Source organism: Somniosus microcephalus, chromosome 6, assembly GCF_052327205.1.
Source record: "Somniosus microcephalus isolate GS21.2 chromosome 6, FLI_Smic_1.0, whole genome shotgun sequence".
In the NCBI taxonomy this organism is placed as follows: Eukaryota; Metazoa; Chordata; class Chondrichthyes; order Squaliformes; family Somniosidae; genus Somniosus; species Somniosus microcephalus.
In genome coordinates, this window is record NC_140992.1 from 277779417 (window position 1) to 277791828 (window position 12412).

The 12412-nt window shown below is 44.6% G+C and overlaps 1 protein-coding gene across 2 annotated transcripts in view; it reads right to left on the minus strand.

The window, feature by feature from the left end:
• The window catches only part of lsm14ab (LSM14A mRNA processing body assembly factor b), a 73524-nt gene extending 61435 nt beyond the window's left edge, over positions 1–12089 (minus strand). The window contains exon 1 of one of the 2 annotated variants that reach the window (XM_085991895.1): positions 11798–12089. In XM_085991895.1, the coding sequence (XP_085848021.1) occupies positions 11798–11918 (121 nt within the window). In that variant the 5' untranslated portion in view covers positions 11919–12089. The remainder of the gene's footprint in view (positions 1–11797) is intronic. The other variant, XM_085991894.1, reaches the window with a different exon arrangement.
• Between the last annotated feature and the right edge of the window lie 323 nt (positions 12090–12412).

A 12412-nucleotide genomic window follows, 5' to 3' on the forward strand; every position in this document is an offset into this window, starting at 1 on the left:
CTCCAAGACTTGCAATAAGGATGCAACTTTAAACCAGCCACTTCACTCTTGGAGAGGAAGCAAGCCTGATCCCAAGCACGGGGTGAATGAGCTGCGGGGAGGGACTGGGGAAGCTCAGGCCCCTGCAGTATGGTGTACAGAATATTGAATGCAACCCAGAACATCACTTTTTTTTTTAAATAAAAAAAATAAGGAAGGTGGAGCCTAAATTAGTGAAAGTAAATTAAAAACTTGACTTTCATTGACATAGAACCTTGAACAATATCCAAATGGGTTTCACAAGTGGAAACAGACATAGTAGAAATAGGGGAAGTAACTTATGAACTGGCCAAAGTGGTTGGTTTTGAAGGTGGGGAAGAGAGTTCGCAACACAGAGGGGGGTTGGGCAGAGAGCACCAGGGTGTGGGAAAAGCAGTCTGAAGGCTGTGTCACTGATCTTGGAGGAAGGGGGGGGGGGGGGGGGGGAAGGAGGAGAGGAGGGGAGTAAAGATAATCCAAGAGTCTATAATCTGAAAGCAAACAAGATTAGCACAAGTTGCAGAGAGGAGGGCACATCTCTCAAACGGGAAGAGTAATTCTGAACTCAACATGTTGGGGTACAGGAAGCCACTGGCAGTCAGCGAGGAACGGGATGCAGCATTGAACGTGGACGATGAGGTCTGTGCAAGGTGCAGCTCAAGATGTAGGTCTGGAGAGCGTTGGAAAAGCGGAGCTGTATGCACGTGGTGCTGGTGGGAATGAGGTCAAGGTGCAGGCAGGCTGTGTTGTGGAAGTAGGAAACAGGCTCCACATACAGCGAGTTAGCTTGACATGCAGGGATTTATACAAGGAAACAGAGCACCAATCTGGACACAGCAGGATCCCATCAACAGAAGCGAGATGAGTGAAGCGTTATTTCTTTTTTTCCTGGTGATGTTTGAGGGAGAAATGTTGGGCGGGACACTGGGGGGGGAACTACCATTCTTCAAGTCGTGGGATTTTGCAAATTCGCCCGAATCACAGGAACAGACTTGGTTTCACATCTCGTGCATTAGGACAACAGCTTTGACAATGCTGCACTCCTCCTGCAGCGGGCTGAACTGCCCCCCACCGGGCTGGGTTCCCCCCGCCCCCCCCCCCCATGTCAGACGAGATTGTCAGCCGAGATTACGTGCCTAAATCCTAGAATGGGGCTTGAACCCACACCCTTCAGATTCCAAGGATTACTGCCAAGTGGTCTTTAAGCGATAGCTACGTTTGCCTCTGGTGGTGGCAGTGATTCTGCATGGGCAACTTTCAGTTAATTGTGAGAGATGGAAAAGGAGCTAATCTAGCCCTGCAACAGAAACTGGATCATCTCTTTCTCCAACAATAAGCTAAAAGTTGCTTGTAAGCATCGTTACCAATGTGTTAAAACCACCAGAGGCAACACAACAATTGTTTAAAGATCAAGCACAGTGTGCTGCAGCACCAGCACATGGTATCTAACTGTGCGGAGTGAGCATGTGATTCCCCCACTCCATCCCTGCTCAGCGAGAGGAGACAGAGCCACGGTTGACCACTTATTGTCCCGCAGCAAGCTTAAGAACAGTACTGGCTGAACCCCAAAAGCAAGTTTCCAAAAAAAAACAATCTGGACAATGATAAATGGGCAAAATCCACATATGCCTTGTTTTACAGTTGTACTGAACAGTCAGATCATCAGACATGCAATTTACACAACAGGAGGCTACATTAGTGTTTGGACACCCAAAATCTCTAATTACACAGGAAATTTATAAACCTCAATGCTTAAATCCTCACACATTGAGCCAAGGACAAGGCAGTGGACAGATACTTCTTTCCTCAACCAAACAAGAATCTGGGCTCATTGCTCAAATTTGCTTCTCCATTCTGGGCAAGCTTCAGCAGCATTCAGAGGGGCAGACAGGCCAAGTGGGCTGCAGCATTGCAGTGAGGGAGGAGATCCACTGGGAAAATCAACGCACAAGAACACACACTTGCCCCTTTGAACTGCATATCGAGCAGACCGATGGGAATTACTGCCCTGCGATGGTGACATCTTCCAATAGCAAGGAACGAAAATCGAAGTCACAGGTGATTGTATGGTCCAGGGAAGAATCGCATACACCTTTGTTCTGTTGGAAGAAACAATTATCCAATATCAAGCCCCCACAGCGGCTAGGCGGATGAATGCACTCCGTAGTGCATTCCCGAAAAACAAGACGGTGCCAAGTTAGTTCACCTCAGCTCACAGAGCAAGAGCGCTCCAATTCCCTTCAGCATCCCCCAGAGTAGGAACTGGAAGAAGCATTTTTAGTTCCCATGCCCGATGTTTCTCCAGTGATCACTGCAAAGTGGGAGGGGAGGAGGAGGACAGGACAATCAAGCACCAACACTCAAGTGCCCAGGTTCATGGCCTAAAAATGGCCACCTGACTAAGGGAATACTGGGTGTGGTAGTATAGTGGTTAGGGTACCGAGTTCGCAATCCGGCAGTTATGCGATCAAATCTCACCATGGCAAGTTGTGAAATTGAAATCAACCAGAAAAGCAAGCAAGGAATGGCAAAGGGCTGCCACAGCTAAGAAATACTGAACTCCATAGCCAAAACAGAAAAATACAAATCAGAGGAAGTAATCAACCTGTATACAGCTCTGGTCAGATCACACCGAGTATGCAAACAGTATCGGTCACCCAGACACGAGGAGAACGTTCAGGTGCTGGAGCCAGCGCAGAGAGCCACAAGGCTGATCCCTAGAGTCAAAAATGTCTTCATTATGAGGCAAGACTGGAAAAGACTTGGGCTTTTCTGCTTGGCAAGGAGGCGTCTGAGGAGTGAGATAGTTAAATCTAGAGTATTACTTCATTAAATTGAGTACCAGAGGATTATAGATTCAAACTACAAAGTCAATTTAGGATCGACATCAGGAAATCCTTCGACACAATGTATGGAATAGATTTCCAGGAAGATCAATGAAGGTGAAAACCCTGGAATCAATTAACAAGCAAGCAACTGGGGTGGGGGAGAGAGGAGACAGTCGGGTCATTCTGCACAGATACATGAAGACGGGCTGAATGACCTTCCTCATGCATCAGTATTTGTGACCTGTTGAAACACAGCCTTACAACAAACCCTGCACTATTTTGGTGTTTGATACACTTGGAGTTTACTTAAAATGCAGACCAGCATCAGCAGGCAGACACGGCTCAGAGTCTTATCACCAGAGAATCTTTAAAACATAAAGCAGAACACATATACAGAACCTCAAAGGTCACCCAGTTGGAGGGATTGGCAGAGTTGAATGTTCAGGAAGCGTATGAGTTATTCAGTTTGCTTGAAATTGCACTGCTCATATTTTCTTAACATGCACTGCGAATTAATTCTTATTTATTTTCTTTCTTTCCTGGTCTCCTTGCCGAGCACTCTGTTGGCTGTGGCGAAGTGGCACCACTCTGCCCTCCAAGTCAGAAGGCTATGCGTTCAAGCCCCACTCCAGGGACTTCAGCACATAATCTAGGCCAACACTGCAGTGCTGCGCTGCCGTCTTTCTGACGAGACGTTAAATTGAGTCCCCGCCTGCCCTCTCAGGTGGGGAGTTTTCCCAGTGTCCCGGACAATATTTATTCCTCAACCAACATAGAAACATAGTAGGAGCAGGAGTAAGCCATTCGGCCCTTCGAGCCTGCTCCACCATTCAACGAGAACATCACAGAAACAGATTAACTGGCTCTTAATCTCAATGCTGTTTGTGGGACCTTATTGTGCTCAAATTGGCTGCCACGTTTCCCTACATTACAAGTGACTACATATACAGTACGTCACCGACTGTAAAGTGCTTTGGGACGTTCCTAGGACATGAAAGACACTATGTAAATGCAAGTCTTTCTTTCTACAGCCAATGGAGAGAGGCCTGCTGCCAGTCATCTACCAACACAAATGGAACTGGCCACCAGGACCAGTGCAAACAACTCAAATACCTGCCCATCCAATCTTCCTCCTTCCGGCAAAGCATCCTCCTCCCAGCAGAGTTTAGTTATTCTCTGCATCGAGTGTAACTCCTGCAAACCCTGTGTCCGAGCCGTCTGCCATGCAATAGCAGCCCGCTGAGAACCATGCTGCAGTTTTAAGTGCTTTAAGGTTGAAAATTATAGCCACTTCCACTCAGAGAGTGTGATTTAATTTGCTTTCAAGCCCCCTCGTCACAAAACATTTAGCTGGCATTCATCCAAGTACTTTGAATGACTGCACGCTGAGAGAGAGACGGGCAACTGCTGGGTACGATTGATAAGCGGAGTGTTGGATCTGAAGACAGTGCTAATTTTAAATGAAACCTGCCTGAGGTAGCCCTTTAAAAATAACAGCACTCTCACTAAAGGATAGTATAAAAGGAACAATTACAGTATAAATAAAATTAAACCATCCCATCTGTTGTCAAGAACTCCAGTATGATTAGTAATCTGCCATCTACCAGCAGTCGCCAGGTGACCATTGGCCCACCTAGGCTACCCTTCCAAACCTCAGAGTTCCTCACTGTAATTATTAGTTCTAGTTCATTTACCAACAGAATTTCATCCAGCCCTTTTCTAAAACATGTACTGGAAGTCGAAGGATAAACATTTTTAATATACCCACCTTCAACATACAAAAGTAACTTCATTGAAGCAACTTTTTCTGGCGAGTTCTGTTATTGGTGTTAGGTTGCCTCAATTGGTCCCACTGGGGCAGAAGGTTGTGAGCTACAGATTTCAGCACAAATCTAGGCTGGACTTAGAGCAAAAGTTCCAAAGAATAATTTCCAGGTGCTTAGCTTTATTTAAAAACTTGAGAGAGAGAAAGCACAGCAGTGAGACAGATTGCAGAGATTGACAGATAGCCAAGACCGACAGATGATGGTTAGAGCACGCATGCCTGACTTTATTTTTTAATGAGAATTCAAAAATAATCATTTACGCAGGGATTTTTTTTTTTCCTTCTACATAATTCAAAACGTGCCTTTCCTCCTCAGGCTCCAACAGTATTTACGGTCAATCGATAGTATCAGAGCCAGACAGCCGACTGGAGCACAAGCCAGGCTGACATTTCACTGCTGGCCTTTGGATGAGATGCTAAACCAAGGCCCTGTCTTACCTGCCTATGGCACTCCGCCAAGAGGAGCCGAGTGTTCAGCATTCCCTCAAGCAACACAAACTAAAACAAATGCAATAAACTTCCTGCTGTGCAAAAATTGCCCATCCCATTGAACTACATTACAGTCACTGCGCATCAAGTAATCCATTGATTAAAGCGTTTGGGATATTCGGAGGACATGGGATGCCCAGACGACGTGAAACGCACCATATAAATGCAAGTTCTTCCTGTCTGGGGTGATTTAGCACCAATATCCTACACTGGCAGAGGGAGATTCCCAATACAGTCTCAAATTCATCGCCACTTATTCCCACCACTACCATCAGTGACAGACCAGTAACCAACAATGCATTACAAGAAACGTTACACTTAAGCCAATACATTTCAAAGCTGTCCGAGACTCTTAATTCATCACCAGCGATGCACTTGTACCCACCATATTTTGCCCTAGTGTCATGCAGTGCCAAAAAAATGCTCTCTTCAGACACAACCCAAGTTTGCAAAGACAAGACCTACAATTTTACTGTCGAGTGCTTTTACAAGTAGCTGTAGTATTTATTTAAAATTCGCACATACACCAATGCTTTTTACTGAAATCTAACTGACAAGAATGTCAGTCAGCACATTGATTTTCCTCTCGGCCCAGCACCATCTGCGACTAAGAATGGGAAATTAACCCGTTCACAGACCTACGCCAGGCAACAGGAAAAGTGAGAGTGGGGCAGGAGAGCGATTCTGTTTCTCCAGTCAGCAAGTGAGCTACTTCCACCAGGTAACTCTCCACAGTACAGATGGTCATCATAAAAACTATTTTTTTTAAAAATAAAACTGAATGCAGAACGGATATTTGACTCGGAGTGGCAGCTGTGGCTCAGTGGGCAGCACCCTCGCCTGAGTCAGAAGGTTGTGGGTTCAAGACCCACGCCAGGAGACTGGAGCACAGAAATCTAGGCTGACACTCCAGGGCAGTGCTGCACTGTCAGAGGTGCCGTCTTTCAGATAAGATGTTAAACCGAGGCCCGGTCTTCCCTCTCAAGTGGATGTAAAATATCCCATGGCATTATTCAAAAAAGAGCTGGAGAGTTCTTCCTGGCGTCCTGGCCAATATTTATCCCTCAACCAACATCACTAAAACAGATTATCTGGTCATTAGCACATTGCTGTTTATGGGAGCTTGCTGTGCACAAATTGGCTGCCACGTTTCCGACAGTACAACAGTGACTCCACTTCAAAAATGCACTTCATTGGTTATAAAGCGCTTTAGGGTGTCCTGAGGTCTTGAAAGACGCTATAGAAATGCAAGTCTTTCTTTATTGTCCTTCTGTGACATGATCTCGCCATTGGTCATCACCAGTCTTGACACCATTAGCACAACCATCTGGCAATAAGTGCAATGGCAAAAACATACATTTCACAAGATCGCCACACAAAGGCCTTTGGGGATTTAACAAGTCTGAGTGCAACTTTTTTTTTTTTTAAATTAGCCCGATGCCGCGATTACATTCTGCAGTGGCTTAGCAGTCAAAAGCACTAACTGGCTTAATACTAAACCACCTAGATCCCAGCTTCGACTTCAACGTATGCAAAGTTAGCTGGGATGACATTCAGGGTACAGCAATTGACCTCTACGTTCAAGAGCTCTCGTGACATGGTTCTGTTCCTGGACTGATGGAGACCACAAGTTCAAATCCCACCAAAGCATTTTGAGAGTTTGAATGTAGTTTTTAAAACAATCTGGAAATAAAAATCTGGTACCAGTAACCGTCAGATCGTCTTAAAAACCCAACTTGGCACGGGTTCGATGGGCCGAATGGCATTCTTCCATGCTGTAATCATTCTATGATTCTATGACTGGTTCACTAATCTCCTTTAGGGAAGCAAACCTGCTGTCCTTACCCGGTCTGGCCTATGCGTAACTCCATTGTAGCAGTTCAAGAAGGCAGCCCACCACCACCTTCTCAGGGAAACTAGGGATGGGTAAAGGTCAGCCTAGCCAGCAATGCCCACATCCCAAGAATGAATGAATAAATAAATTTAAAAAAAAGAGTAATGAGTCCCAATCCTGATCACGGGAGTGTGTGTAGAAAGAGGAGCGACGCTAGATGGTAACAGGAGCAGGACCAGCTGCAGTGCCCTCTACGGTTGAGCAGCATGCTGACACTCACTGTCTGGGCTCCCAGATGACCAAAGGCCACTTGTGATGCTGGAGACTGCCACGGCCAACGGAACCACTCTCCGGCACAAGTGAAAGAGTCGAGCTGGAGAGAGCCAAGTTGACAGCAAGCTTCCAATTGTGCCACTTGGAGGGGAAATGCACTGAATTGAGGTTGAACACTGCCTCGTATAGAAGGCCAGTTCACGCAGCTGTTAGCCAGCTGAAGAACAGCAGTAACCAAGGCGTGGGGCCAGGTCGGGATTTAACCCTCAAGACCAAGGAATTATGTTGTATACTTGAAGCTGGGGGCCGAGGAGGGGGGAGAGAGGTGGCAGGGCAGTTCTAAAAAAAGGTTAAGGAACAATTAAAAGCAAAAGAAGTTTTATTATAAAGAAGGAGCAGGAAAAGTAGTGGCTGACAGTTTCCGAATCTGAAGACCCCTCCCCCGGGGACAACCAGAGGTGCATTGGAGGGCACAGACTCAAAACTGCCAACTCCCATCACAACCAGGTATACAGTCCAGATCACCACCGACTTTACAACTGCAACAAAACGAGGTTCAAGCAACTTTTAACATCCAAGACAGCAAGCCAAAGTTAGCTCAAAACAATGTGAAGTTCTTACCACATTAAAGCCGGTAGTTTGACACACATCTTGCAGTTGGACACACATCTTGCAGTTGGAGGTAGGCACGCCTTTCGGCTGTCAGTAGATTGAGCACCTGAGGCACTCCCAATCTCCACATAGTTGGAAAGTGAAACCACAGACAGATCTTCCTCAGTCCATGAAAGATACTACCATAGATTCGACACCGCTTGCAACTTGAGCACCAACTTGGCTCAGTCGGCAGCACGCTCACTGCTCAGGCCTCAATCGAGGAATTTTGCAGATCGTCTAGGCTGCCACTACTTTGGAATTCTGAAATAGAATTTACCCTTCCGGAGGGAACCTTAAGCCTGCTCCAAAGGTGGTTAAAGATCCCATGGCACTCTTCAAAGAGCAGGGAGCCCTTCCAGTGTCTGGACCAATATTCCCCACTCAACCAACACAACTAAAAAGACAGAAGAGCTTGTCCACCCTCACGTTGTTGTTTGTGGGATCTTGTTGTGGTCATCTGCATATCAAGAACCAGGTAATTCAATGCATGTGAAGCACTTTGTGAAGTTCAAGAAATACAGCAAGATGTTAAAGAAATACAAATTCTTCACCTCCGCAAGAGAGTTAACCTCTCCTCAGGAGTGATGGGGAAAGGGAATTTAAACAATGGTTTTCATTTTGCAGTGATCCTTCATATTTTGATTAACCAGAATTCAGTACTTACTTTCTCTCCCCACCAAAATAGCCAAAGCAAATCAAACCCAACACTGGGCTCCAGAAAATGCCATGGTCGACCAACTTCAGCCTACTCCAGGTGTGGTCTCACCAAAGTCCTATATATATGTAAGTGAACAGTAGGAATCATATTTGCTGTCAACGCCAGCATCAGTGAATTTATATTCTGTGATACTGCCGCTTACAAATACACCACAAACAAAAGACCTGTACTTATTCTAAAATCAGGAAATTCAGCCAACACACCGAACAGAGTTACTGCTGACTGGCTACTCCATACTCAAAAGACACAGCCAGACTGAAAGGATACAGCTTCCTGATCTCAGCCAAGGTTATCAGAGGACAGTAATCAGGTGGAAAGTTTCCTTTAGTCTTCCCATCCCCCCCCCAAAAAAAAGGGCAGGTCAAAAATTAACAACTTGCATTTATATAGAGCCTTTAACGTAGTAAAATGTCCCAAGACGCTTCACAGGAGCATTATAAAACAGAATTTGATAGAGTCACATTAGGAGATATTTAGGGCAGGTGACCAAAAGCTTGGTCAAAGAGCTAGGTTTTAAGGAGCGTCTTAAATGAGGAGAGAGGTGCAGAGGGGTTTACGGAGGGGATTCCAGAGCTTAGGGTCTTGGCAGCTGATGGCATGGCCACCAACAGTGGAGCGATTAAAATTGGAAATGCTCAAGAGGCCAGAATTAGAGGCGTGCAGAGATCTCAGAGAGCTGTGGGGCTGGAGGAGATTACAGAGGTAGGGAGGGCCGAGGCCATGAAGGGACTTGAAAAGCAAGGATGAGAATTTTGAAATCGAGGTGTTGCTTAACCAGGAACCAATGTAGGTCAGCGAGCACAGCGGGTGATGGGTGAACAGGACTTGGTGCAAGTTAGGATATGGACAGCAGAGTTTTGGATAATCTCAAGTTTACGGAGGCTAGAACATGGGAGGCCAGCCAGGAGTGCGTTGGGACAGTCAAGTCTAGAGGTAATAAAGGGTTTCATCAGCAGAGGCAAGGAACCAGGCGGTCTTAGTGATAGCGCAGATGTGTGGTCGGAAACTCATCTCGGGGTCAAATATGACACCAAAGGTTGTGAACAGTCTGGTTCAGACTCAGACAATTACCAGAGGAGGGATGGAGTCGGTTGCTCAGGAACCAACATTCTTGCAGTCCAACATCTTAAATGAAACTTCACAAAAAGTAAAAAAAAAAAAAAACAGGAAGTGGTCGGACATGCTGTTTTAAGTAAAGTGAAACTGCAGTGAGGTATTTTTCATCCAACAATTGCGGGCACGTTTTCAAAGCAGAGTTTACCAAGGACCCTACAAGAGGGCTGCAAGTCCAGACCTCCATCTGCTTGCGTCTGGTCGCACCGCTAGCACAGGGTCATGATTCTGTGTTTGACTTCCAAATATATTATTTCTCTTTAATTTAAAAAAATATATATACAGCACTGTTTGTCACTGGGGTAGCTGACACCATCTTTTAGGTGTTGGGACAAGGGGTACTCCAGGATTGTCAATATTAGCAAGTCCAGACACAAAAGGCAGCCAAGGATTGACCCGATAAAGGTCTTTAAAGTTATGAAGCGGTGTGATAGGGTAGATGTGGAGAAGATGTTTTCGCTTGTAGGGGAATCTAAAACTAGGGGCCATAAATATAAGATAGTCACTAATAAATCCAATAAGGAATTCAGGAGAAACTTCTTTACCCAGAGAGTGGTGAGAATGTGGAACTCACTACTATCGATGCATTTAAGGGGAAGCTTGACAAACATGAGGGAGCAAAGAATAGAAGGATATGTTGATGGGGTTAGATAAAGTAGGGTGGGAGGAGGCTTGTATGGAGCATAGACCAGTTGGGCCGAATGGCCTGTTTCTTTGCTTCTAAACTCAAGTAAAAGTTTTTTTTTTAATAAATTGATTGCTTTACAATGCGTGGGGCACCCCCTACAAATATAGATGCACTCCCATGGACTTACCAATCTCCAATTCTAAAAGACGATTAGGTACCCAAAGTAAAATCATCATTGCAGAATACACGTTATACGCACAATCGTTTACAAGCAAAACACAGAAATGTCATTTTAGGGGCTGCGTATGAAAACATATGTCGCAGCTTCGTTAGTTAGTCTATTGCAAGCCTGTCACTATTGAACATAAAGACAGCTGGCTATTTCACCAAAGGAATCAGTCAGACAGTGCATGATAATTGCATTGGTCCATTATACTACTTCAGGCTTATTTTTTTTTAACCAAACTATTCCCCCTTTCAATTAAAAACATTTTCTCAAATGAAACTACCTTCACGAGCCAATCTAACATATTCTTCACAGATTAAGCTAAAATCCAATTGTTTTAGGTATTGCTCCTCTTAAGAAAACAAAGGGGGAAGAGGGAGAAGAGCAACTTGCCAATAACTCAAGACAAAAATAACTTGAAATCTCAAAAACCTAAAAGTAGGTTTACAACTTCAAAGAGATACAGACATAACCAACTATAAATAGCACCTGGGGCAATTTTCTACATTAAAATCACTAGATAAATGCAAGCTGCTGTAAATTCTCAGCATTTCAAAAAGTTCATGCACGAAATTTTCCAATTTTATCTTTAAAAAAAAAAGACACTGCAATACAACATTTGCAAAATAAGGGAAGATAATCCTAAAGTGGAGACCATGGGACAATGAATTGCAGAGAGCAACGGTGCATTTGATTTTTTACAAACAAATCAGATAGATTCAGTAGACAGGTAATTTATAAACTGACGAGTTATACAAGGAAAGAAAAAGTAAAGCAAGATAAGTTCTCATTTGTGAGATGTGGATCCCAGGTTGTCTCCAAACCCACCCACCCCTCACCCTCATCAACACCATTCAGAACATACACTTTCTTTTTGTATTTGCAAAATTCACATCATTTCTTTTTAAGTCAGAAAAAAAATCAACTTAAAGCTCCGACTGAAATAAAATTAAATGCACTTGAGAAAACAGAAGCTCTTGTTGACAACCCCCGCCATTTTAAATATATATATTTTTAAAAATAGGACAAACGGCCCGAGAGAAATAAAATAACAAAACCAGCCTTGCTCGTGACTTTCTGTAGCAGGAATATTGGCATGTGATGGAAATTTTATAAGATGAGAGTTATTAAGATGAGCCAGGGAAAGGGTCGTGATTGTAGGCCCGGCGCCTCCCGCTCTGCGCCATTTACCTTTGGCTAAAGCGACGGTGGAGTTCTCGGTGTCGATGGTGTACAGAATCCCCTCATATCGGATCTCCGCCTTGGAGATGAGGCTGATTTTGCTCCCGATGTAAGGAGTACCCCCGCTCATGGTGCTAGCCGTGCAATGCCCGGCACTCGGCGAGCTGGCTGAAGCAGTGGATGGACACGGATTGTCTCGGCGTCTCTCCCGCTCGGCTCTCTGCTCCGTGACGTTGGCTCAGCCAGCAGCCAACATGGCTGCCTTCATATTCCAGTGGCCAGACCCTGCCCCCTCTCACCCTTCTTCCTCTCTCCACAACACTCAAAAAAATAATAAAAACACAACAAGCATCTGGGGAAATCCCATCCTCAAACTCTCCAACATTAGCCAGAATCTTATTGTTCACAAACATCTTAAATAAATAACCATATCCAATTTTTTTTGCTTGTCTGAGTCATGAGGTTAAGACTGGAGACACATATATATATATATGTAGGAGCTAAAAGGTGATTTTACAATTCATTTGGGGAATTGCCTTTTTATCTCCACATGATTTAATTTTATTTTTAACTTCATGGGCTCTTTTTCCCAAAGAAACTTCAGGCAGAAAATTTTCATTAGAA